General features: G+C 46.3%; 1 protein-coding gene across 1 annotated transcript; it reads right to left on the bottom strand.

Moving 5' to 3' along the window:
- Nucleotides 1-22,158: 22,158 nt before the first annotated feature.
- Nucleotides 22,159-24,381, bottom strand: LOC133889343 (E3 ubiquitin-protein ligase At4g11680-like). The gene is made up of 3 exons (XM_062329868.1): nucleotides 23,691-24,381; nucleotides 23,225-23,579; nucleotides 22,159-22,765 (listed from the first exon to the last, which is right to left on the bottom strand). The coding sequence occupies exons 1-3, from the start codon at nucleotides 24,116-24,118 to the stop codon at nucleotides 22,622-22,624; spliced, it is 927 nt and encodes a 308-aa protein (XP_062185852.1). The 5' UTR covers nucleotides 24,119-24,381; the 3' UTR covers nucleotides 22,159-22,621.
- Nucleotides 24,382-24,719: the final 338 nt, after the last annotated feature.

Raw genomic sequence — 24,719 nt, 5'->3', positions numbered from 1 at the left:
AAATTATGATTATGATTTTAACGATTAATGACAATATATCAATTGTGACTAACATGTTTATTAAGAATATATGTTAATATGTCTCATGGATGCAATACATGAAGAAGTCACCGAAACCGGAATAAGGTTTGGACTGAATTGGACAAGTCCCAAAGAAATTGTTCTCACTAGATAATCCGGTGCAGATGAGTTTGCACTCACCAAAGTATTTTGTCCAGAGACTGTTGAACTCACCGGATGGTACCGTGATCATAAGGCTATACACACCAGAGTGTTTTTACTCAGAAAAAGAAAATGAAAGTCTCACCGGAAGGTTCGGTGTTTAAGGATTGTATACACCAGAGTATTTATTGCAGAGAAGGTAATTGTTAAAGACAGAAGATTAAGGCATCGGATGGTTCGATGATGAAACAAATATGCACACCGGAGCATTTAACAAAGTATATGAGAATTCCTAGAAGCTGGTGTTGTACACACCGAAAGGTCCAGCAATGAAGGAATGACAACACCGGAGTATTTTCCAGAGGTGAAGAGATTTACTCGATTAGGCTCAAGTCTACTCACCGGATAGTTCGGTGATAGAATTGCAGTTACGCCGGAATGTCCAGTGTTCAGAATGTATTTGAGTGGGGTTCCATCAGCTAGTATGCACTGATGTACACACCAGATCATCCGGTGTTTATAGTAAAGTTGAATCGTTGGAGTAACAGTTAGTTTGCGGGTTTGAAGCTATATATGCCCATCCACTCGGTCATTTGAAGCTGTTGGAGTATAGAGAAGCCTATATACACTTGAGAAGATATTCAAACCATCAAAGTACTAAAAGTGTTCATCCAATATGATTAAGCACATCATTAGAGAGTGATTAGTGCTTATAGGCCTAGAGAGAAGTGTTGCTAGGTGCTGCAACCTAGAGAGTGGATCAAGGAGTGATTCAACCATATACCGAGAGGTACGTCGATTCTTTGGAGTCTTGGCGATTCACCGGTAACCTGTTGACCCTCCGACTTGGTGTGAAGTGGCGGCAAAAAAATTATGCGAGGACGTGGACGCTCTTGTCTTTATGACTAAAGCTCCGAAGTGAATATGTCACACAAGTGACCGAGAAAGAGGTTAGTTGTGAGACTGGTGGTTTTGTGGTTTATCGTGCTTAAAGCCTTATCTTGGTGATTTAGTATCTTAAGAGCCGTGATCGGAAGAGTCTTGGTGACCAGAGCATATCCTTTGTGAAGCCTTAACGTGGACTAGAGGTGGCTTTTGTGTCACCGATATTACAGGATAAAAATCATTTGTGTCATCTTGGTCGCCATTTGTATGCTCTAGATCAACCTCATGATCCATACCTGATCTTTGCATCCTTTCCGTTTTGAAGCATGCGAAACTTATGAAACATGCACAGGACTTGCATGGGAATCTTGATTTCTTTCTTCTGGCACGTGTGTGAGACCATTGCCAAACTCACTTGAAACTTGGTTGAAACCGTCTTAAAACTTAAATTCTGTTAAATATACATGAAATCTACTCGAAACCATGTAGAAAGAGGCCATGGTGCCCAAAAGTGACCATCATCGCCAAGACCCACTACACGACACGGTGATAATTTTCTGTGTTTTAGAATTCTCTGTTCTCACTTATATTCCTATTAAAATTTCATATTATTGTTATTTTTGGTTGCCAAAGATGCTCTAAGAATGGTTCAACTGTTACGCACAAAATTGAGGTCTTTTTGCCAAGTTATGTTCGCAGTCCATTTGGTACGCAGATACATGTCTAGTATTGATGAGTGTAGCAACATTTTCTCTAGAAAAGTAGAACGCAGCGGGATAAACTGAAGACCATCATACCATTCTGGATTGGAATACAAATAGATAGACATTTCTTCCCGTCAGAACATCTCCCTACCTAGTCACTTGACAGCTGAGAGAACCTATGGTTGGGATCCTCTAAAAGTTGTTTCAATAGCGAGCCTTCATCGACAATTTCCATCAGCTGGTGCTCGACCATTGCACACCCCCGCCAAGTTCAAGTCTCCATCCGCTGCAGCGTTTGCATATGGCGCGCACAGTACAAGGATGGGGTATGGGAGAGAAGCCACGGATGACAGTAACGGATGGTGACCCGAATTCCGGGGGAAGTGGGCGATGTATCGGCGTATGGAGTACGACACGTAGGGACCGGCCGGACTTCCCCACATTATGGCAATCGCTTTCCAGTCAACTTAGTCAGCGTGTTCACCAGTGGTGATAACAGTTTCTCTCGGCCCATCATCCATGATTTATGGCGTTCTTAAACTACCCCTGCAATGGAACTACCGTCTTGCTACTCCACAACCGATCAAATTCAATTATTCTCTCTCTCCCCACAGCCCCACAGCATGCATTCACGCGATCGGGATCTTAGCAACTGCATAGAGTTACATGAGTGTATTAGGAACACTCCATAATTATTGATTTGGAGATAGATGGATTGGATCAACTGATACAATAATACTACGGTACAAATCCGAACACTACCGGTTGCAATGGAACTGTCGTGTTGCTACTCTACAACCGATCGAATTCAATTATTCTCTCTCCGCGACGCCCACAGCCCCACAGCAAGCATTCACGACACCGAAAGATGAAAGAGAATCCACTGCCAAACAATTTGAGGCGCAGAAGAATTTTCCGCACAGGCTCATGTACACGTCGGCAGGGTAGGCTGCATGTACACGGTACCGCAGGTCGGTACAGCGTCCTTGTTAGTTCCGATGTAACGGGATAAAATTCAAAAATAGCTAATCGTATTTATAAATTTAATATGTGTATTTAACATCTTATTTTTTAAAATATGTTTTCAACATTTAAGTGTCAAATACGATACTATGTATTGTATTCATCAACTTATATACCAAAAAATAGCTGTATTCGATACCTAAGATGTTGAATATGTTACACGGTGCCATATTCTGACACTCAGTTATCGAATACAGCCCGCTCGTTCATGTGCCACGCTCGCATGCCTGAAGAAGCCAACAAACAGTTGTAAGCGCATGTTTAAGTTTTTTATTTAACTCTTGATTTTATTTAAAAGTATAAAAATAGTCAAAAAATTCTAAACGTTTTTATGAGAAAATTATAGCTCACTGGCAACCTATTTTTAATTGGTTTGATAAAAAAGCTTGAGCCAATATTTAATTAAAATTCTCCAAATAAGCCTACTTTCATAAATTCTAGCAATTTTTAATACTCAAATAAATTCCAAAAAATCTAGAAAATTCATCAATATTCTTCTCATATGATATACTAATTTATAAAATTGTTTTCAACCCTAGATTATTTAGTGAAAAGTGAGTTCATTTATAACACTCTATTTGTATGCATTTTTATCATTTCATGTGATATTCTCTTTTTAATTTAATTTAAATAAAAAAATTCAAATATGCACAAAACATTGGTTCTTAGATAAATATTAAGCATTTGCAATGCTCCATTTATATATATTTTTATCATTTCATATGATTCTCTTTTTAATTCAATTTGAATAAAAAATTCAAATATGTACAAAACATTGGTTATAAGATAAGTATTAAGTCTTTGTAATGCACTATTTATATACATTTTATCATTTCATATGATATTCTCTTTTTAATTCAATTTGAATAATAACAAATTCAAAATGATGAATGTTTCGGCATGGTCACCCTCACCCCGTCCTCCTCCATCGTCTCCGGTGACTTCCCGCGGGCCGCTACTGGATCCGCCACTACCAACTGTTGTTGTGCTAACCCGACGTTACCGGACAGTTGCTTTACTGCCCTCAGCGCTGACACCGCCCATCGACGGTCCTCCACCGTCCGACCTCAACCACCCCTAACCCGCCTCTTTCGTCTCACCGACCATTGTCCCAGACCTTTCTCTAGACTCACCAAGACCTTGAACCATAACCTCAAACATTTAACCATAACCTTAACCCTAACCCAAACCTTCCTCACCGGCGGCGGCTGCTATCCGTGACTGACTCAGACACAGACAAGCGCACCGGACTTTTCAAGTTCCACGCGCTCATATCAGGCTTTTCATCTGCTGCCGGTCTCTCGACCGTCAGTTAGCCATGACCCAAAACCTTTTCGTCACAACTTCACCGTGCGTGCCGCGACCAGCGACCAGAGCGGCTACGTGCGTTCCCGGGCGTGAAACATGCGGTTGACTCTGCTAATCACGTGTGGCTGACCTGGACTGGTCTCGGGTGGTAAAAACACATGACAGAGCACGTCTTTGTTGGTAAAACCACATGACAGAGAATTTAGATGTTAAACCGAATTTTCCTAGCGAGAGAGAGAGAGCGCGCGCGCGCCGAAGTCCTTGTGTCAATGTGTGCTTTGACTTGCAGACTACTAGCTTTCGAATTTCGATCTTGTATCGGTCTGCCGAAGCCAGAAGGAAGCAGGCCTCTCCCGGTGGCCTTCTTTTGAATTCGTTCTCTTGCGCTTCTTTGTCATCATCGTGGAAGATCATGTGGTAGCGGGCGGCACACTGACTGATAATCTGATATGTCGGGCTTCGTCGATCGGTCGTACGTGCGACGGTCTGCCCGGCCCCCGCAGCAGTGGCCGGCGGGGACGGATCCTGCAGGCAGTAAGAGACAGACGGCCGGAGCCACGACCGTCGGTTTTGTCTGCAGCCACCACTCACAAATTGACGATGATGTCTACAGTGCTTGCCAACAACGAAAAACATGGAACCAGATTTCTCTTGCAAAAACACAGTCACGATATGAACAATGCTAGATGTTTAAGGAAAGAATGTATCAAATATCTATATAAAAATTATAATTTTTAATGTAAATAAAGACTTCAAGTACTTAACTACCTTATTAAAACTAATATAAACAGTAGTACTTAAGTAAATACCTTACTCTTCGTCTAAGCATCCGCACCAGGGCAATGAAAAAAATCTAATTTTTTTAATAAGCATCTTCTTTTAAATATTTCATGGTACAAGCTCGGAATTACTAAGTACATGACTGATGCTTTCGTCACCCTGAGTACACAGAGGACTGGCTGGTGGCCTGGTGGGTGAGTCAGGCCGCTGCGCTCAGCTGTTCTGCACTTCTGCAACCGGCAAATCGGCCGACGCAAGGGCTACTGCACACTTAGCAGGTAGTGTTTGGATCGTCGAAAGAACCCGTACCATACTATCCTTTTCCGAATATGAGCCCATTCCGTGTTTGGATTTTTAAACTGAACGAACCCATATAGAACCGATCGATACAAATTCTAGTATATTCGGTTGAGATCTTGAATGAGTTGATTTGTTGAAATCGGCCCAACGACACTGGCTTGTAACGAAAATGATATTATTAAGTTATGATCATAATTTTAATGATTAATAATAATATAATCATTAAAATTAATATGTTTGTTAAAAATATATGTTAGTAAATCTCATGAATACAAAATATTAAGAAGTCACGGTAGTCAGGACAAAGTTTAATTGAATTGAAGAAATCCCAGAAGAATTGGTCTCACCAGATAGTCCGGTGCAGAGAAGTTTGCACTTACCGGAACTTTAGGTTTAGATACTGTTAGTCTCACCGGAAAGTTTGGTGTCTATATGTTGAACTCACCGGAGTATTTCTGACAAAGGGAAGAATGTTGAGATCCTCACCGGATAGTACGGTGATCTACACTGGATAACACCAGAGTATTTCTTATAGAGAGAAATGCAAGTGCAAAGACTGAAGATCAACCACTGGAAGTGCTTCAATCGGTATTATTGTCAATTCATTTCTATATTTAAGCTACATTCATACATGATATGATTTAAACTTTCTACCTCTAGTTATTGTTTAGATGTGCATATATTGCTACATTCGTACAAGTGATATTCACAAGTGATTCTCATTATATATATGCATGAATAAAGAAGGAGTTTAGATTATATCATGTGAGTTTCATGAATTATGATCATTGTTCATTCTTTTTAATTGATATCAATGCCATATATCCTCACAATTGGTATCACGAATTATATTCTTACAATTAGTATATCTTTTCAATTGATATTATTTCATTAGATCATGATTTATGAAGCTCTCCTATGTGCTCTAACGTTCTTCCTCACGTTCAATATATGTTTGTAGTCTTTTTTGAGATTGTTGACAAAGTGGGGGGGGGGGAGTTTCATGACCAAAATAAGAAGCAAAATATCTAGGAATGCCAAAATTAACAAATAGGGAGAAGAAGAAGACAAAAGAAGCAACATGAGACACTTAGGTTGACAAAAGGGGAGAAGCTCTTGTATGGGTTGATCAAGGAGATAGTGGCAATAGAGAAAGGGGGAGCTACAACAAAGAGGGATTAAATGGTAAGAACATACATTCAAGTAATTTGATAAGATTTTGTGCTCTTTAGGATATGTATTATTTATTATTTACCACATGCTTTGACTGTGTTGTCATCAATCACCAAAAATAAGGAGATTGTAACGAAAATGGTCCTATTAGGTCATGATTGTGATTCTGGTGATTAATGTAAATATAGTCATTAGGGCTAACATATTTTTTAAAAATATATGTTAGTAGGTCACATGGATGTAATACATCAAGAAGTTATCACAGCCGGGACAAAGTTTGATTGAATTATAGAAGTCTCGGAAGAATTGATCTCACCAGATAGTCTGGTGCAGAGAAGTTTACACACACCGGAGCTTTAGGTTCAGAGACTGTTAGCCTCATCGAAAAATCCGGTGATCTGTGTATTGAACTCACCGGAGCATTTCTGACAAAGGGGAGAAGGCTAAGGTCCTTATCGGATAGTCCGGTGATCTGCACCGGATAACATCGGAGCATTTCTTACAGAGAGGAATGCAAGTGCAAAGACTGAAGATCAACCCATCGGAAGGTGATCTCTCATAAATGCCTCTAACGATCAGACCGGTAGACCAACAGCGATCAGACTGCCAGGAGTATGTTCTTTCGGTTCAAAAGGTTTCTAAGTGCAATCCTTTGGGAACAACTTTCCATTCAACATGGTGATGATTATAGATATGTGAGATGTTCCAACATGCAAAATTACAATGATATTTACAGGTTCTCAAAAAGTTTGGGATATTCAGAGCGGAGTTTATCCTCACACTCTCAAGTTGTCATCCTCGCTCTGGTTGCTCTATTGAACTTTCATGAATTTAATAGTGTCATCGAGTGTTGTTTGGGTAATTATAAGCAGTCACCAGAGCAGCAAGGCAAGCAACTAAGCATATTACACCTTTGTTCAATTGAATGAAGTCTAAATTTGATAAACTATGCTTATGTATGTTTGCATGTGTCGAGTCGAGATCGGGTACAAGTGGGTAGATCCTATGTTGAATGCATTACTTTTACCTTGAATTATTGTTCCTCCTTTCCTTGTCGCCTTGAGTATATTGTTGGTGTCTAAATTACAAATTAAATCGAAATGCTTAGCAATGCATAAGTCATTCAGTAGAAGTCGAGCGGTGAATTGTTTCATCATTCGCGAGCATAGGTGTTATTTACTTTCGTAATGATCACAATATTGGATATGAGTTGATGATGGTTGTATGAGTGGTGAGTATGAGACGAGACGTGAACGGTGCTAGGAGGTGTTTATACAGTCCGGATGTGGAGTTCCCCTGGGTAGGTCGGAAGAGAAAATCGGACACCGTAAACCGCTTGCATCGTTTAAGCACCAATTATCGGTGTAGTCGGTTTTAGCACTTACCGTACTCACAACATACCGATCTAATGGTAAGGAGAGCTAAATACCTTTATAGCTGTGGTCATTTGGGGCCTGAACAACGATGATATGAGCGAGCGGGCTTGTAGTGGTACTAGTTTGCTCCGGGAGTAGTTCTAGTACCGCCACGTCGAGCGATGCATGTTTCAAATGATTGAGGCTTATTGGGAAAGGTTGACACGAGTACCCTCTTTTGTGCACTTTAGCGAGTGGCACAAGCCGTATGGTCCTCGTGTCATGTGGGTCCAGGAGTATTCCTGCAGGGTGTAAAAATATTTCAAAATGCCACGCTCTCGGTCATGAGCATGCTTCTATCCATCTGCATCGGTCGTAGAGTTTTCGCTTGTGGTTGATGGTTGGATATATGGGAGATGGTTGAGTTGGTCTTTGTTACTTGTATGTTCATAATGGTTCCAGTTATTTATATTCAGTTGGTTATGGCAGGGTAGAGTTATGTTGTTGTTGGTTAAGTTAGTTGCTCACACATATGTGTCCAGGTTGCTTACCACTTATGTTTAACTTAACCGTGTGGCTTTTCCTGAAGCTGCTTCTTCAACTCTGCCAATTCATTTGGAGGCATCTTATAAGACCTGTTTGAAATTGGGGTCGTACTAGGTATAAGCTCAGTAGAGAATTCCACTGCTTGGTCAGATGATATTCCCGATAGTTCTTCTGGGAAGACATTAATAAACTCATAGACCACATGAATATTTAGGAGATTCATGGCCGTGGCAACCTTCAGGGCATACGAGTGGAGACTACCATCTCCAAGGTGAAGAGAAATCTGCACACCACTTGAATTCTTGAGAGAAACCACCCTCTTGGCGCAATCAATACGAGCACCATATTGGGTTAACCAATTCATTCATAATATGATATCCACTCCTCTAGTATCCAGGAGGATCAAATTTGTCAAGAACAGAACTCCCTCAATGAGTACCTTGGCCTTAGGAACAACCTGGTTAGTTTGTAACTTAGCACCAGACGCTTCAATGCAAAAGGTAGTAGGTAGGGTCTTGGTGACTATACTGTTACTCAAAACATAAACCCTCCTAGATGAGAGAATGGGATGCACCCGAATCAAAAAGAACAATTGCGGGGTGAGAATTCACAAATAGCGTACCGACTAGCACGCTGCCATCCTCCCGAGCTTCGTCTGCAATGATATGGTTCACTCGACCATGCTTGGGAACGTGCACCATCTTGGAAGCTTGGGGAATGGGTTGAGCTGACAGTGATAGCCTGGGAGCAGCCAGCATAGCTCACAGCTTCGGGAAATGGCAATCCAACGCATAGTGACCGACATGGCCACAATTGTAACACGTGCCATCGGGGCTAGCTGTCACACTCCCCTGGGAACTGGTGGGTCTTGGAAGCTACCCTTGCGGAGCGGAGAAAGATGGACGTCTCACTATCCTCATTGGCCGTACAGTAGTTGAAGCCGACATGTTGAAAGTGCATCTAGCTCCTATGTGTGGTTTTGGTAATTAATGACAATACCTATGGACGAACAATGGTGTGGAGTTTGTTAGTAGGTTGTTCCATAGGTGATGCATGGATGAGAGATATGCATGAGCTCTAGGTAAATAGGGAGATTAAAAATGCATCAAGATGAATGAGCTCTAGGTGATGCTCGGGTAAGTGATGACAATGCCTATGGACTAACAATCATATTGCGAAAGGTTAAACTCCGACTTGATGGAAATGACACTGATCGAAACAAGGCAAATGATGCACACTAGAGCATCATAATATAAGGAGAATGTATGATCAAAAGTGTACTGCAACATATACGAGAACGTAGCCTAGCTCACCCTCGCAACGTTTTCTGCGCAATACCAGCAGCCAGACCGCCACCTGGCAATTAGACCGCAGGCAATGTGGCGGTCAGACCACTGCCTACCTAGCGGTCAGACTGCTAGAAGTCTGGCGCTAGCAGCAGTCTGCGCCACCACTTTTCACCCACGACGAACCCTTTCAACTATAAAACTTATTTGATTCATTAACCACGACATTCACTTCGATATGTCTCCGAATACTATATATTAAGGGGCATAATATAGCAAATTTAGGCATATTAGCAAGATGAGGTACGAAAGAAACTTTAGTGGGTTGCTTTAGTGTATTTAACACCTTACTAAACCACATCTTAAGAATTTTTAGGCTACTTCATTAAACCAAGCTCTGATGTCATGCTGTGAGAGAGAGTGAGTGTGAGAGAATTGATCGATTTCCTTAAGTGGAGCCTCTACGCTGTGACAGTCAGACCGCGGGAAGCTCACGTGGCAAGCCTTTGTGGTTGTCCCCTGGCGGTCAGATTGTGGGGAATCCTGATCAGACCACAAGAGTTGTCTTGTGCTAAAAACTTGATTTTATTCCCTTTTCATATTCTTCTTCATCTCCAAGGTATTTATGGTTTTTCTAAAGGACTCTAAACTACCTCTAAGTACTTTTGAAACATGTTTAAACTTGAGTTATCAAACGAATACGCATAAACATATTACCATAATAATTATGAATGTTTAATCACATTATTAATATTTTGAAACGTGACATAAGGCCTGTGCTAAAAAAGTCTTTGTGGGTCGAGCCCATGACTAACCTGCTGATCGTGCCATGCCTATGTGGTTCCTACGCAATATTGGGCATTCCATGATGCTTTCTATGACCGCATAGAGCCGATGAGTACGGCTGGCGATGAGATCTTCGACAGCGGTGACATAAAACAAGCAACATGCGTGCTCGGTGCAATTTAGATGAAAAGGGAGCTAGCTAGCGCACAAGGGAAGCTTTACTAAGGTCCGAAAGGGAAAGGAGGGCAGCCGGCAATGAAAAAGATGAGCGGCGGCTTCTTCTCAAGCTTCAGCTCTAAGGCTCCAAGGTCGTCCTTGAGCAGAGAGATGGAGGCAGGCGAGCAAAAGTTGGACTAGTGATCCCCCTATCCTGGTGTCTTTCTCTCCCTCCCTCCACTACCCTTGGCGAGGACCGCGGCCGCGGCGCTCACCAAGGCGAGGAAGAAGAATGAGAGGGTTCCGCTGTGTGGATTTAGGGCAGCTGAGGTGAGGAGGAGAGGGGAAGAATAGGGGAAAGAGCAGGCGCTCCATTTTATATAGGAGGAGGGCGTCTAGAGTTTGGGCAAGCTTAAGCTCGTTCACGGCAGCTGGTCGCGGGCGGGCGTGATTCAACTCACATCGCCACAAGGTAGTAGTGGAGCAGTAGTCGAGGCATGGCATTTAAAGTGGAGGAAAAACCCGATGCAGTCATAGGTAGGAGCCCTCCTGCAAGGGGTGAACGGTTGCGGTTGGAGCATGCCATGCAAGCCATTGCAGCTATTTTGGGGTGGTCATGAGGTGGAAGACGAGGCTGGGTCAGTGGGTCCCACATGTCGGTGAGGGAAGAAAGCTAAAATAGAGGGGTTTTGGGCCACCTTCACATCGGTGCGGGTACGTGAGCAGATTGGATTGGGTGGGCTAGAGCGGAGTAGGTGGCTCGGCGAGCATGACATGCTGAGCTGGCGGGGATGACTCTGGTGGACTGGGCTGAGTGAGCTGATAGAGAGGCCGATTGAGAGAGAGAGCGCGCTCTACAACGGTTGGGAGGTGGGATTAAAAATGGAGAGGTGCGCGCGTAGGGGGTGCAAGATAGGAAAGAGAGGGCCAGAGAGCGAGGAAGTACTTCGTAGTGTAACATCAAAGTGAAAGAGTCACGCCTTGTGGCCCACAACGATAGGGGATGGAAAAGATAGAAAAAGGTTGGATTAGTTGGAGATAATGACATGCACCCACACCTTGTCAAGCTGGTAAGCGGGTATAGGCACATCCACATATTTCCATTCACCAATTAAGTGATTTACCCATGGGCATTGAGCCTGAATTCAACACCATCTATCTTGTGAAGCTCTTCCAATGATGAAAAAGCCACAAGATGGGCATCATCCTCATACAGAATCGCTTCCCAGTTTCAGTCTGAGCGTATGAGCCTTTTTAATTCTGATTGTACAATGTCCGCTGACAGGTATCACCTGTGATGGAGACAAGAGACGTTGGAGTTTCCTATTCCTTAATGTCCCTGAAGTTTGAAGTAGGGGTTCGAAAGAAACCCAATTGCCCAATACTAAAGCTGAGAAGCATTGCATTTAGTTTGAGAAGCATAAGCATAGGACACTTAGCAGTCAGATGATCATCTCTTTTGTTGCAAATCATGTAGTATAGCTCCACCGTACATTCCTTCGAAAAGTGTCCTTTGGACTTGCACTGAAAATAGTACGGTGTTTGAGCTTTCCTGACATTCGTCTTGTCCTCCTTTAACGTCACCTGCAGCCAGCTAGGGTGGAGGGAACGCTGCTGCTGCAGGCACCGATATTGAGTGCATCTCAGGCCTTGGGACAACCACCTCTACGCGCTGGACGCGGCCACAACGGAAGCTGCTTGGTCTGTTTGAAAGCAGGCCACCGCAGCTCAGCAAGACCTAGAATTGGTAGCCGCTCCAAAGCCGTAAGTTCTGTTGTTAAATGATCCCGTTACTATGAGGCCACCAAAACACCCCAGCATGCCTGCGGCTCGCATAGATGATAGCGATTGAAAAACTGGTGCCTGTGAGGTGTTGCCGTGTGTAACACGCGAGGCCGAGAGAAGCCGGCTGTCGGTGACACAGGAACCAGGGGTCCCCGAGTCCCGAGGCCAGAACAGCAGAGTGCCACGTGGTGCCCTCCCGCGGGGGTTATCTCCCCGAAGTATGAGAAGACCAAGTCCCGAGAGAGGGTGCTCGGGGCCATGAACAGTGATCCTCGAGTTCCCCGATGACCCGAGAAGATCAAGTACCGGGAAGAGGGTGCTCGGGGCCACAAACAGTGGCCCCCCGAGCACTCAAGTCCCCCAACGACAAGAAAAGCCAAGTACCGGGAAGAGGGTGCTCGGGGCTGCGAATAGTGGCCCCCGAGCACCCGAGTCCCCCGAGGACCCAAGGGAAGTCAGTTCTGGGAGAGAGTGCTCGGGGCCATGAACAGTAGTCCCCGAGCACTCGGTTCCCCGAGGACCCGAACAGTCAGTTCCGGGAGAGAGTGCTCGGGGCCGTGAACAGTGGTCCCCGAGCACTCGGTTCCCCGAGGACCAAGAAAGGGCATACCCGGGAGAGAGTGCTCGAGGCGGCGAACAGAGGCCCCCAAGCACTCGGTTCCCCGAGGGCCTGAGAAGTCCTTCGCCGGTGGCCCCCATAGAGGCCCAGCGGTGAGGTGTCAGCTGGTGAGAGGCCCGATGCTGCATTTAAGAGGGCTCGTGGCCTGTCACTTCCAACTGCTCCCTCCACGCTTGCTGTTAGTCCCTGCCACGGCCTGACAGGGAGGCGTGGGGACATTTAATGCACGGGTCCCATCACGCATCATCCGGCGCGCCTCGGGATAGCGTCGCAGAGCTCGAGGCACCCCGCCTGCCGCCCTACTGTGTCAGACTTGCTCTGACCGGGCGGGCACGCCGGGCTGCACGGTGGCTGCCCGGTGAGCCCTCCCCACGGCGCCCGTTGAAAAATGGTATGATGACGAACAAGACCGGACGGGGGCGCGTTTTCAACCTTCACCGTCACCTCGCGCAGCAGCCCATGATGGTTGCTTTCCATTTATGGCGCCTTGGAACTCGCGCCATCCTTTCTGGGCACGCTATCGCCCCGACTGGTATTTAAGCTGGGCGGGCTCCCCGGAGAAAGATAAGAGAGGTTGAGCTGAGGATAAGTCTCGAAGAACACAAGACAGAAGCATAGATCAGCCGAAGAACAAGGAGAACGAAGCTCTAGACTAGACAAACTTTCTTGTAACTCAGCAGATACTCAGAGAGACATTCTCAGAGCATTTATAGCATACACACAGGAGTAGGGTGTTACGCTCAGTGCGGCCCGAACTTGTCTAAAAATCCTCTGAGCATTTACTACTTCCTGCATCCGATCACTCCACCTCCACCTACATCTCATTACTCCCATTTATTTCACCTGCAAAGCGCATTCAGAATCATCCCCTCGGCCGAATCTCAAAGAGGGTCCCTCCGGATCCCCGCTTGAGGAGTTCACCCTCCGACACCGGCTGTATCCCATTTGATCTGCAGAGCAGATTTACAAATGCGTTTGACTTTTGAAAATCGGCCCCCAGCGATTACAATGAAAATCACGGTAATCGCACAATAATTCGGTGGAATTCATAGAAATCAGTCGAATTTCGTCAATTTTTTAATTTTTTAATTTTTTAATTTGAACTTAACCGAAAACGGTCGATTTATGAATGCGGTGGGACCAAATTGGCCGGTAACCACGATAACTGAGCAGTTGTCAATGATTTTGTGAACCCTGCTATAGAGTCAATTATTGGAGTGCTTCCTGCGTCAAAGGCGCTGCCGGCCATGGCGCACCATTGGTTGGGACACCAAATATCTCATTGCTAGAGGGTCACGCTCCATTGGTCGAAGCGCTACCTGAGCCCCAGCCGGTCATGACCACGGTGGCAAAGGAGGACGTACAACCAACGTTCAGCCCACCGCCTTGGAAGGAGGGAGTTGTGTGCCGACTGGCTGCAATGGAGGGAGGCAACGCTAGGTGAAGTCGTGGTGTCCTGTTGTCGTCTATAATTGGGTTTTGGTGGGTTGGAACAATCAAGCGTGTTGCAGATTTTACCGAGGATGATGTCGGCCCAGATGCGCCCAAGGATGTCATATAGGGTCCGCCCGTGCTTACGACCGTGATTGAATGGAGCTTTGGTCCAACACCGCTTTATTCATCGCCGAGGAGGCCGATGTAGCGGCAAGGATGAAGTCACTCAGGAGCCAGGGCCAGCACCATAGGAGAACGTGGTTTTGGAATTGGGTTGTGCCACGGCCGTATGAACCATCCATGACACCTCTCGTGCCGTTGTCATTGTGTCGCTGAAGGCGGTAATGGCCAGGATCCCAAGACCCCGAACGTGGCTACTCCTAGGTTTGGCCAGCCTTCCGATATCTCCTTTGGGTTCATCACAACCTTGTCACTCCAGTGGTCAGGGTCGTTGTCAATTACTTATTCGCCTGATTGCTCCCACCAACGGGGTTTGTTGTTCGGGAAGCCTAAAGCCGCCCAAAAGGAGTCGATGAGCTCTTGATTTGTTAGGCACCTACGTGCGGCCGGCACCGGATGCTGAAAAACTTTAGGCGTCACCTCGAGAAAGTGGGTGGATCCAAAGCCTTTCTTAGTGGGCACAATGGATGCGAGGATGGCCTCGCCTCCATGCCCCGACTGGCACGATAGGCTTGACCCCCTACCAGCGAGCCTCCAATCGGCAACGCGGATGGCAGAGGAGCTGTTAGTGGAATAGAACAAGACCATAATCATGCACACCATGATGGCATATCCTACATATCCAGTGTCTCCATAAGTCACAGGATTAGTTTCCCTTGTTAGGGATATCTTGCGGATTGTTAGGCTGCTTGTTTTGGTATGTATTTATTCGGTTTCCATCCGAACCCTGTTGTACGTGTTTATATGCCAATCGACCTAATATAGTCGCCAAGGTCATTTTTCCTAATTGCCTTCATGGTATCACGAGGCTAACACCGATCCTGATCTCCACCTCTCTTGCTCTTTTGATGTCTCTTCCTGATGCTGATGTTGCGGCCACATCGGCCGCTGCCGCCCGACTCGTTGCGGCCACATTGGCCGTCGCCGCCCGACTCGCTGCAACCAAGGAGGAGCTTGCAGCCAAGTCCACACTCTAGGCGCAAGCTGTGGCTATCTCCAGCGTCAAGCTCATCGTCCCTATCACCCTCGACCTTCAAGCTGGTAACTATGCTAGTGGCGTGGCCTATTCGAGGTGGCCCTAGAGAAGTATGCCCTCGATGACCATATTCGTGAGGCATCTCCCTCCAACCCCGATGCCCAATGGCTACACCTCAACGCCCTTGTCTACTCGTGGCTCTACATGGCCATCTCCTCCGACCTTCTCGCCATGGTGATGGACTCCATCGCCACCACCCATGACATGTGGTCGTAGATCACTAGCCTCTACCATGACAATGGCGACACTCATTCGATCTACCTCGAGCATGAATTCCACGGCCTCATGCAAGGATCCATGTCTATGGCCGACTATTGTCGCAAACATAATACCCTTGCCGATGAGCATACGACCATCGGAGCCCCTGTTGCCAACTGGAGCCTCATCCTCAACATGTTGCATGGCCTCAACTCACGCTTCTCCCACATGCGCACGGTGTTGTCCAAGCAACGCCCCACTCTGACCTTCCTTGAGCATGTTTTGCTCTCCTCCTTAAAGAGCTAACATTGGGCTCCGAGTCCTCATCGTCGACCGCCTTTTTTGCCAACTCCGGAATCTCCAAGTTGTCTACCGGTGACTCGTCCTCCTAGGGCACTAGCAGCGAACAACAATGCTCTAGTTCTTCTACCACCAAGGGCAACAATGGCGGCAGCAACTCCACTCGTCGCCTTAACTCGAATAATGCGGCAACAGCGGTAACGGTGGTGGCCATGTTGGCCATGGCGGCACTCACCAGTCCTCCTCGTCTGGCACTCAAGGCCCTAGTGGTAGCATCGGCTCAAGTCCCTGGCCTTCCTTCCAGCAGCTGTGGGCTGGCGCCATCCACATGTGGCCTGGTCAGCACCCACGGACAGCACAGGGACTGCTTGGATCGCATCCACCAGGGGCCTTCATCGATCAGCTTCCGTCGCCTGCTCCTGGTGAAGGCATGACGTGGTCTCACTCCCCTGCGACATAGTATACCCCTACGTACATGTAGGGTTCAACTTGGCCACCTGCACCTTTAGCTGCCTCCTGGGATCAGCAGCAGTTCATGCATGCCTTTAATACCATGTCCTTGACGCCTCCACCCTCAGACTGGTTCATGGACTCCGGGGCATCCGTGCACATGACCTCAGACAGTGGTATACTCCTCTCCAGTCTCTTCCGCTGCATCTCCATAGGCCATTGTTGGGAACAGTTCACATATTCCTATTACACACACTAGTTCCACTTCTGTTAGTTTTCCCAACCATTCTTTTCAACTGAACAACATTCTTGTCACACCGTCGTTAATCAAGAACCTTATTTAAGTTCGTCGTTTCACCATTTGTAATCACTATTCTGTTGAATTTGACCCTTTTGATCTTTCTGTGAAGGATCTTCACACCAAAAACGTGATCATCAAGTGCAATAGCCGTGGCTATGTCTACTCTCTCCGCTGGCCACCACCAGCTCCTCATGCCCTATCTGCCACCACTCCATCATCCACACTATGGCATCGTCATCTTAGACATCTTGGCAACCAAGCTTTGTCACATCTTGCTACTGCTTCCTATATTTCATGTAATAAACTTGTTGTAGACCCCTTGTGCCATGCATGTCAGGTGGGTAAGCATGTCTGTCTACCCTTTTATCCTTCTAATACTTGCACTTGTCAAGCTTTTGAGTTAATACATTGTAATCTATGGACCTCGTCTCTCCCTAGAATTTATGGTTACAAATATTATCTCATTGTCCTTGATGATTTTACTCAATATTTGTGGATGTTCCTGCTTCGCCTAAAATTTGATGTTTTTGACACTCTCCGTAACTTCTTTTCTTATGTCGGCACTCAGTTTTCTTCTAATATCTGCGAGATACAATGTGACAATGGCCGTGAGTTTGACAATCATGTCATGCGTCTCCACCTTTTCTCCCATGGCATCGCACTCCGCATGTCATGTCCACATACTTGGTAAAGCCGAACGTATTATTCGATCGACCAATGACATTCTTCACTCGCTGTCATTTCAATCTAGCATGCCGCCATCCTATTGAGTTGAGGCCCTTCATACCGCCACATATCTCCTAAATCTTCATCCCACAACATCCCTAAACTTCGGCATTCCCCACCAAGCTCTCTTTGGATCATCTCCCGATTACTCCCACCTTCGTGTTTTTAGTTGTAGATGCTATCCCAACCTCTCCTCTACTGCTCCGCACAAACTTGCGTCGTGTTCCAAGTCTTGTGTCTTTTTCGGCTATCCCACTCATCAAAAAGGGTACCGCTGTTTGGATCTCACAACGAACCACATCATCATTAGTCGGCATATCATCTTTGATGAGAGTTTGTTTCCTTCCTCCGATCAGCTCAACCAACCAGCGCCATTTGACTTCGATTTTCTTACTGTGGCTGATCATGTGTCTGCTCCAGCTCTAACTCCTATTGGTCGAGCTCCCCAATCAACAGCATAGCCGCTTTTGCCCTTGTCACCCAGTGCACATATGCCCAGCTTGCTACCACCATAGCCGCTCCCACCTACGCCACCCATTGTGCAGCCGCCAATACCACAACTCCAACTACATGCTCCCGCACACCATAACGCCACACCATTGCCATCACTACCTGCCACAACAGTGCTCATCCCTCCTGTTCTCAATGAACATGGGATGACGATGCGTGGGAAACGCGGGTTTTGGCAACCTGTGGATCGACTAAACTTACATGTGGTTGTTCCATCCCCGATTCTGTGCACGTATTGTGCAGCTCTTAGCAATGATAACTGGCACCATCCTATGGAACATGAGTTTGCTACTTTGCATTCCAATAACACATGGAACCTTGTTCCTCGTCCTCATGGTGCTAACATTGTTTTAGGTAAATAGATTTTTCGACACAAGTTGAAGCCTGATGGCTCCTTGGATTGATACAAGGCGCGCTGGGTCCTCTATGGTTTTTCACATTGTCCTGGCATCGACTTTGTGGAGATGTTCAGCCCCATCTTCAAGATGGTCACTGTGCGCACCATCCTCACCATTGCGCTCGCCAACGACTGGCCGGTGCATCAGCTCAACATCAACAACACATTCCTCAATGGCACGCTTGCTGGGACGGTCTACTATCAACAGCCCTCTGGCTTCATTGACCCAAAGCGAAGCACACATGTGTGAAAGTGCATCTAGACCCCCTAAGTGGGTTTTAGCTTATTGATAACAAAACGATTAAGGATCTAATATATTTATCTAAAGTCATGAATAGGTCTAAGTCTAAATTGAGAAGACATATGACGTTTGACGCCCTTCGAAAAGAAAGGAGAAGCAACGAGGAGTACTCAATAGGATTTAAATTTCTCTATTTTTGAAATTGAGTCTAGGATAGCCGCTCTATTAAGAGGGTTGCATTTGATTGCTTGTTTAGTGTCTCAATGCTCAAGATATCCTTTAGAACCAATAAGTTGAGAGACACACTCACCCATGGACACCGGGATGTTAGAGTTAGACAGAAGTTTACTGAGTCTGGAGTCTCCGGTGTTCACCGGATACTCCGGTACCCAGTATTTAGTCCGGAGTCTCCGAGTCAGACTCCGGCAGAGGGTGCTCGGTTCCGTTTTATTTTTAATTATCCGGAGTCTCCGGTGTTTACCGGATACTCCTGTAGTTGGTGAGTTTTAAGGCCGGAGTCTCCGAGGGAGACTCCGCCAGAGGTCGATCGGTTAGGCATTTATTTTTGTTTAAAAAGATCGGAGTCTCCGGTGTTCACCGGATACTCCGGTAGGCAAAAATGTTTTTACTGAAGTCTCCGAGGGAGACTCCGGCAAGGGTGGCTCGGTTAATATTTATTCTTTTGATAAAAAGACCAGAGTCTCCGGTGTTCACCGGATACTCCGGTACCTGGAGAAGCTGGAGGGTCCGGCAAGTCTACGGACTTAGTCTGAGTGATAGCCCTATCAGGACCGGAGACTCCGGTAACTTAACAAAATTGTAACGACTGGTTTTGACACGTTCTGTGACCGTTCTGACGCCGTTTTTGGAATTGAGACTGGATACTCCGGTGTTCACCGGATACTCTGGGTTAGGTCTGACAAAACAGTAACGGCTAGTTTTTTAGAGAGGGCTATATATACTTCCACACCATATGGTATTAAATGCTTGCTGTTGCTGCTGAACTCTAGACTCCTTGAGTATTCCAAGAGCATTCAAAATCCCTTCAACCACCTCTAGTGCTAAGTTTTGCAAAAATTTAGTGAGTTTGGGTTTGGAGTGAGATTAAGGCACTTGAGCATTGAGTTCTTCATCGAGCATTCGCTGTGATCTTTTTCTCTTGAAGCTTTGTGCTTCTAGACGGCAAGGCGTCGCCCGTAGAGCACCCAACCTTTGTGGAGTGCTACGGGAAGTTTGTAATCGACTTCAAATTGAGTAAGAAAATTCTAGCTTGATCTTTGTGGTCGCTAGAAGAGGTTAGGATTAGAAAAGACCCGGCTCTTTGTGAGCTCCTCAACGGAGACGTAGGCACTTCCTTGTGAGGTGGCCGAACTCCGGGATAATTCCTTGTGTTCTCATTTGTGCAATTTACTTAATCGTGTGGATTTGAGAATTTATATATAAATTGTCTTAGTGATCATCTTGCTAGTATTTATTGTTGTTTAAGCTTTGTGATATCTAGTAGACTTAGTATCACCTTTAGATTCTAGCTACTCGCTTTAATTCTTAGTTATTCTTAATTTCCTGTATAGACCGGAGACTCCGGACTAGACCGGATACTCCGGACTGACTGGAGTATCTAACCTTCACCGGAGTATCCGGCAGTTTTTAATCTGCTGTTTAGTTTTAATTTTCAGAAAAGTCTATTCACCCCCCCCCCCCTCTAGGCACTTTCAATGTGTGCCGCCACAACCGTTCACTCTACGGCCTCAAGTAGGCTCCCCGAGCTTGGTTCAGTCACTTCACGACGTACCTTGCCTCCCTAGGCTTCTCAGCATCCAAGGCAAACCCTTATTTATTTGTCTACCACCGTGGCCACGACATTATCTACCTCTTCTTGTACGTTGATGACATCATCCTCACCACCTCCTCGTTGACACTGTAGCAGTGTGTCCATCAACTCCCTTCACCGTGAGTTCTCGTTGAAGGATCTCAGTGACCTGCACTTCTTCCTTGGTGTTTTTGTCTGGCGCACTGCCTCTGGCTTCTTCCTCAGCCGGCACCAGTACACTGAGGATGTTATTGTGTGTGTTAGCATGACTCATTGCAAGCCATGCAGCATGCCCATCGACACCAATGCCAAGCTCCCCTCCGCTGGTGACCCTATTGCTAATCCACTGACTACAGAAGCTTCATCGGTGCTCTTTAGTACCTGACATTCACATGTCCGGACATCGCCTACGCCGTGCAATAAGCTTGTCTTCTTATGCACAACCCACGAGAGGTGCACACTAATTTTCTAAAGCGTGTTCTTCACTACCTCAAGGGCACCACTGACCACGGTCTACAGTTGCATCAAACTTCACCGACCTCACTTACGGTTTACACTGACTCTGATTGGGCCGGTTATCCCGACACTCGAAAGTCCACCATGGGCTATGGAGTTTTTCTTGGCGACAACCTCATCTCATGGTGCTCCAAGCGTTAGCAGATGGTCTCTTGCTCTAGTGCTGAGGCGGAGTACTGTGCTATTGCCAATGCCATTGCTGAGTCTTGATGGCTCCTTCAACTCCTGGCGGAACTTTGCTGCCCTCTTGAACATGCCACCGTTGTCTTCTACAACAACATAAGTATTGTTTATCTCTCAACAAACCCAGTCCAACATCAGTGGACGAAACATGTCAAGGTCGATCTTCACTTCGTTCGGGAACGTGTTGCACTCAGTGAAGTCCACATTTTTCACATGCTAATGAGTTCCCAGTACGTTAACATCTTCACCAAGGGTCTCCCAATGACCCTCTTCAAGGAACCATGGTGAGCCGGCGGCAAGCCTCCCGTCCACTGAGTCGCCCGCGCATCCTCACTCCTCATGGTCCAATTTAATGGTCTGGTAAGGCAAGGTAGGTCAGCTTAGACTTCGACACTAAAATAATGGTACAATGAAGTCACGCGTGGTGGATCAACATGCTACCGTGAAGTTCATTTGTACCATTTGTATTCAGTTATTGTGATGGGATCTGGTTATTCTCATAAAACTCATAATATTTCTTTCATGGCTCACATTGTTTATCTTTGTTCACAATGAGACTATTAAAATAGGTTGGGATCTCCTGACTTCACGGTGGACATGAACCGTCAGATCACGAACGGATAGGTGAGACTTGATACTACAGTAATGCTACAATATGTGCTACAGTTAATTTGCTACAACATTCAACTGTAAATCAATGTTCATGGTCTCACATATCACTGTTTTCCGTGACTTCACCCCGGTGAAGTCTGAGGATTCGGATCCACTGAAATACAGGAGAATGAGATGACTAGTGAGGCATATACTCTTTCGTTTCTGCAACCTACGGATGATGAAACTGTCAACTTAGTTGCCTATTGATTGAAACAGAAAGAATCGACTGAAACATAAAAAAAGAAACAATCGATTTTTGTAATTCCTGTCTGGGTAAAAAATTGATTGAAATGGAAGAAGATTTCAGTTGATTCTGTAGGGTGCCAAAAAATGTATAGGATTATGTGGCTTTCTCCTATTGGTCCCAAAAGTCATCTGCAGTCCCAAAATAAATTAGTCGAATATTAGGTAGACACTCCCAAAAAGAAAAAACGAAGTTACCAAGAAACTTTGTGTCCTGCTAATACTCATGTGATCTCTGCGTAAAAACTATATCTGCATCTCAGTTTCATGTAAAGCAAGGGCACGCACAGCACAATACACAAAAAAAAAAACCTTTTCTCCTTACACATTCTTTTATTTGTAACCTACTGCAAGTGTACCCATCACTTGCCAGCATCTAGGTTAGTACAGTTCTGTCGAAGTTAGTCGAAAAAAATGTGCTGTCGAAGTTTCGGCGAGAGGTGCGACGCATGCATCGGGCGACGGCCGGCGGTCGCAGAATATGTAGGTAGCGCATCCGGCCTATCCGGGGCTTAGAGTGCAAGCTCCACTGATCACCCAGCGTAGTCAGTATATATAAGGAGCCAAGTACACATCAGTTGAGCTCTTGCTTGCAGAGAGGGCAAGAGGAGATGATCCTCAGCCACCTGTCCACGCACTTCAGGTGGAACATGTGTGTGCACGGCAGCTGCCGCACCTCCTCCTTCTCCCTGTACTGCGCCAGGCAGATGCAGCACTCCTGCAGTCGCAATTCAGAAAAGTTCAGACTAGAGGAAAGGTGCTGTGAGTCTGCGAGTCGATGCAGGGAGTTCTTCGTCATGCTGTATGTAATATCTATGCCGCCACAGTTGAATATAACAATAGAATGCCCATTATACTAATGGCAGGAGGGCAGGTGCTTATTATTGGGCACCATCCAGAAAAGTAAAGTTGGTACTTGTTATCTTTAGTATCATCCAAAAAGGGAGTATGTTCTAGTTTTGTACGCACGTTTATCACTTTTGCGATATCCTATTCAAGCCTATAGTTAGTTTACCAATCATTAGTTTGACGAAATTATTCTAGGTGCATCTGTTTCTACTCCATTTTCCTACCTCAACACGTAGAGATGTTGCAATATTGTTACTAGCAAGATCGTTTGTGAAATGTGACTGCAACTGCACAACAGCGCGCGCGAAACATGAATTGAGTAGCTCACTTGATCGTCGTGCTCACGGTCTCTCGGCACGTCGGGCTCCTTGAACCGCCACCGCGGCAGCGCGGCGAGCTGCTCATCGGAGGCGCCTCGGCCGACGGAGGCCGAGTTCATGTTGTAGCCGAGCGCGTAGCCGACCATGGGGACGAAGCAGCACAGCAGGAGGAAGAGGAGGAACGGGAGCGAGTAGACGACGGCGTTCCAGGCGAGCAGGCCGATGCAGAGCGCGTACAGCCTTGGCGCACGGTGCAACGACCTGAGCCGCGCGTCGAACACCCACACGTTGCCCATCACGAACCACATCGCGAAGAACAGCTCCAGGAACGCCCTCGCCTTGTTCATCAGATACGAGCTGCTTCTGCATTCGCGCAAGATCATTTCCATCAACAAATCGTAATTTATCATTTCAGCGTAAAATTTTACGCTGGCGCAAACAATGAAACGAATTAAGATGCTAAGTTTGTACTACCTTAGAGCGTCGTTGGCGCCGTGCATCTCGGGGTCGCCCGAGATCGCACCAGCGCGGCCGGCGGCGGCGGAGGAATGCCGGTGGCGCCAATAGAGGACGGGGAGGCTGAGCACGTTGCCGACGTTGTAGGCGGCGACCCAGAGGCGGAGCGGCCATGCGGGGCGCTCCTTGGGGGAGGTGGCGACGACGGTGGTGGTCAGGACCATCTGCGCGACGATGACGGCGAGCTCGAGAGCGAGCCAGCCGGGCGAGTTGAAAGGGTTGGAGCCCAGGTCGGACCTCGGGCCGTTCTGGTACTGGTACACCCGGCGCAGGAAGATGAACCAGCGCGCCCTCGACATGCGCGCCACCGCGCGCATCGTGAACGCCGACACCCGGCCGCCGCTGCTCCCCGGCGTCGCCGACGTCGACGAAGAAGGCGGCCGCATTGTGGTGGGGCGGAGGAGGCAGGCAGAAGGGGCGTTGGCATGGCGCGTTTATTTTCTCTGGGAAGGATAAATGGTGGGAGAGAGGAGCCGAGTTGGGTTGGAGATGGTGACCAATAATCTAACGGCTTTGCTTTGGCGCCAAGAGTGGAGGAGGTGGAGGAAAAAAACGGTTGGCCTAACCGTCTCCTCCCCGCCATGCTTCTTTCCTTCTGGCTCTTGCGCTCGCTCTCTGGCTTGTGTTTGGTTTTGTTTAGGTGGGAAGTAAAAAGCCAAGACGGGTATCATGTATTTGAGAGCTAAATTCAATTTATAGCATGATATATACTAAAAATTATTATAAAATTTATGATAAAAAGCAAAGAAAATTATATAAGATAAAATAAGAAATGAAATAAATTGCTACGTGTCACGCTATGAATTCGGTTGAGACACCAAATACATGAGACAATATCTCATATGATTATTTGCTAGGAAAATAATCCTACCAGACCTGGTCACATGTATTTGGCTTTAAATTTAATTTATGACATGACATGTAGTAAAAATTATCATAAAACTTATGATAAAAATAAAGAAAATCATTTCTAATAAAACAAGATAG

This window comes from Phragmites australis, chromosome 1, assembly GCF_958298935.1.
Source record: "Phragmites australis chromosome 1, lpPhrAust1.1, whole genome shotgun sequence".
Taxonomy (NCBI): Eukaryota; Viridiplantae; Streptophyta; class Magnoliopsida; order Poales; family Poaceae; genus Phragmites; species Phragmites australis.
This window is presented reverse-complemented; position numbering and strand designations above follow the sequence as displayed.

Coding starts and splice junctions, on each gene's coding strand:
- LOC133889343 (XM_062329868.1), bottom strand. CDS start 24,118: ATGCGGCCGCCTTCTTCGTCGACGTCGGCGACGCCGGGGAGCAGCGGC. Junction 23,580..23,690: donor GGCGCCAACGACGCTCTAAG/GTAGTACAAACT, acceptor GCGCGAATGCAG/AAGCAGCTCGTATCTGATGA. Junction 22,766..23,224: donor ACCGTGAGCACGACGATCAA/GTGAGCTACTCA, acceptor TTGCGACTGCAG/GAGTGCTGCATCTGCCTGGC.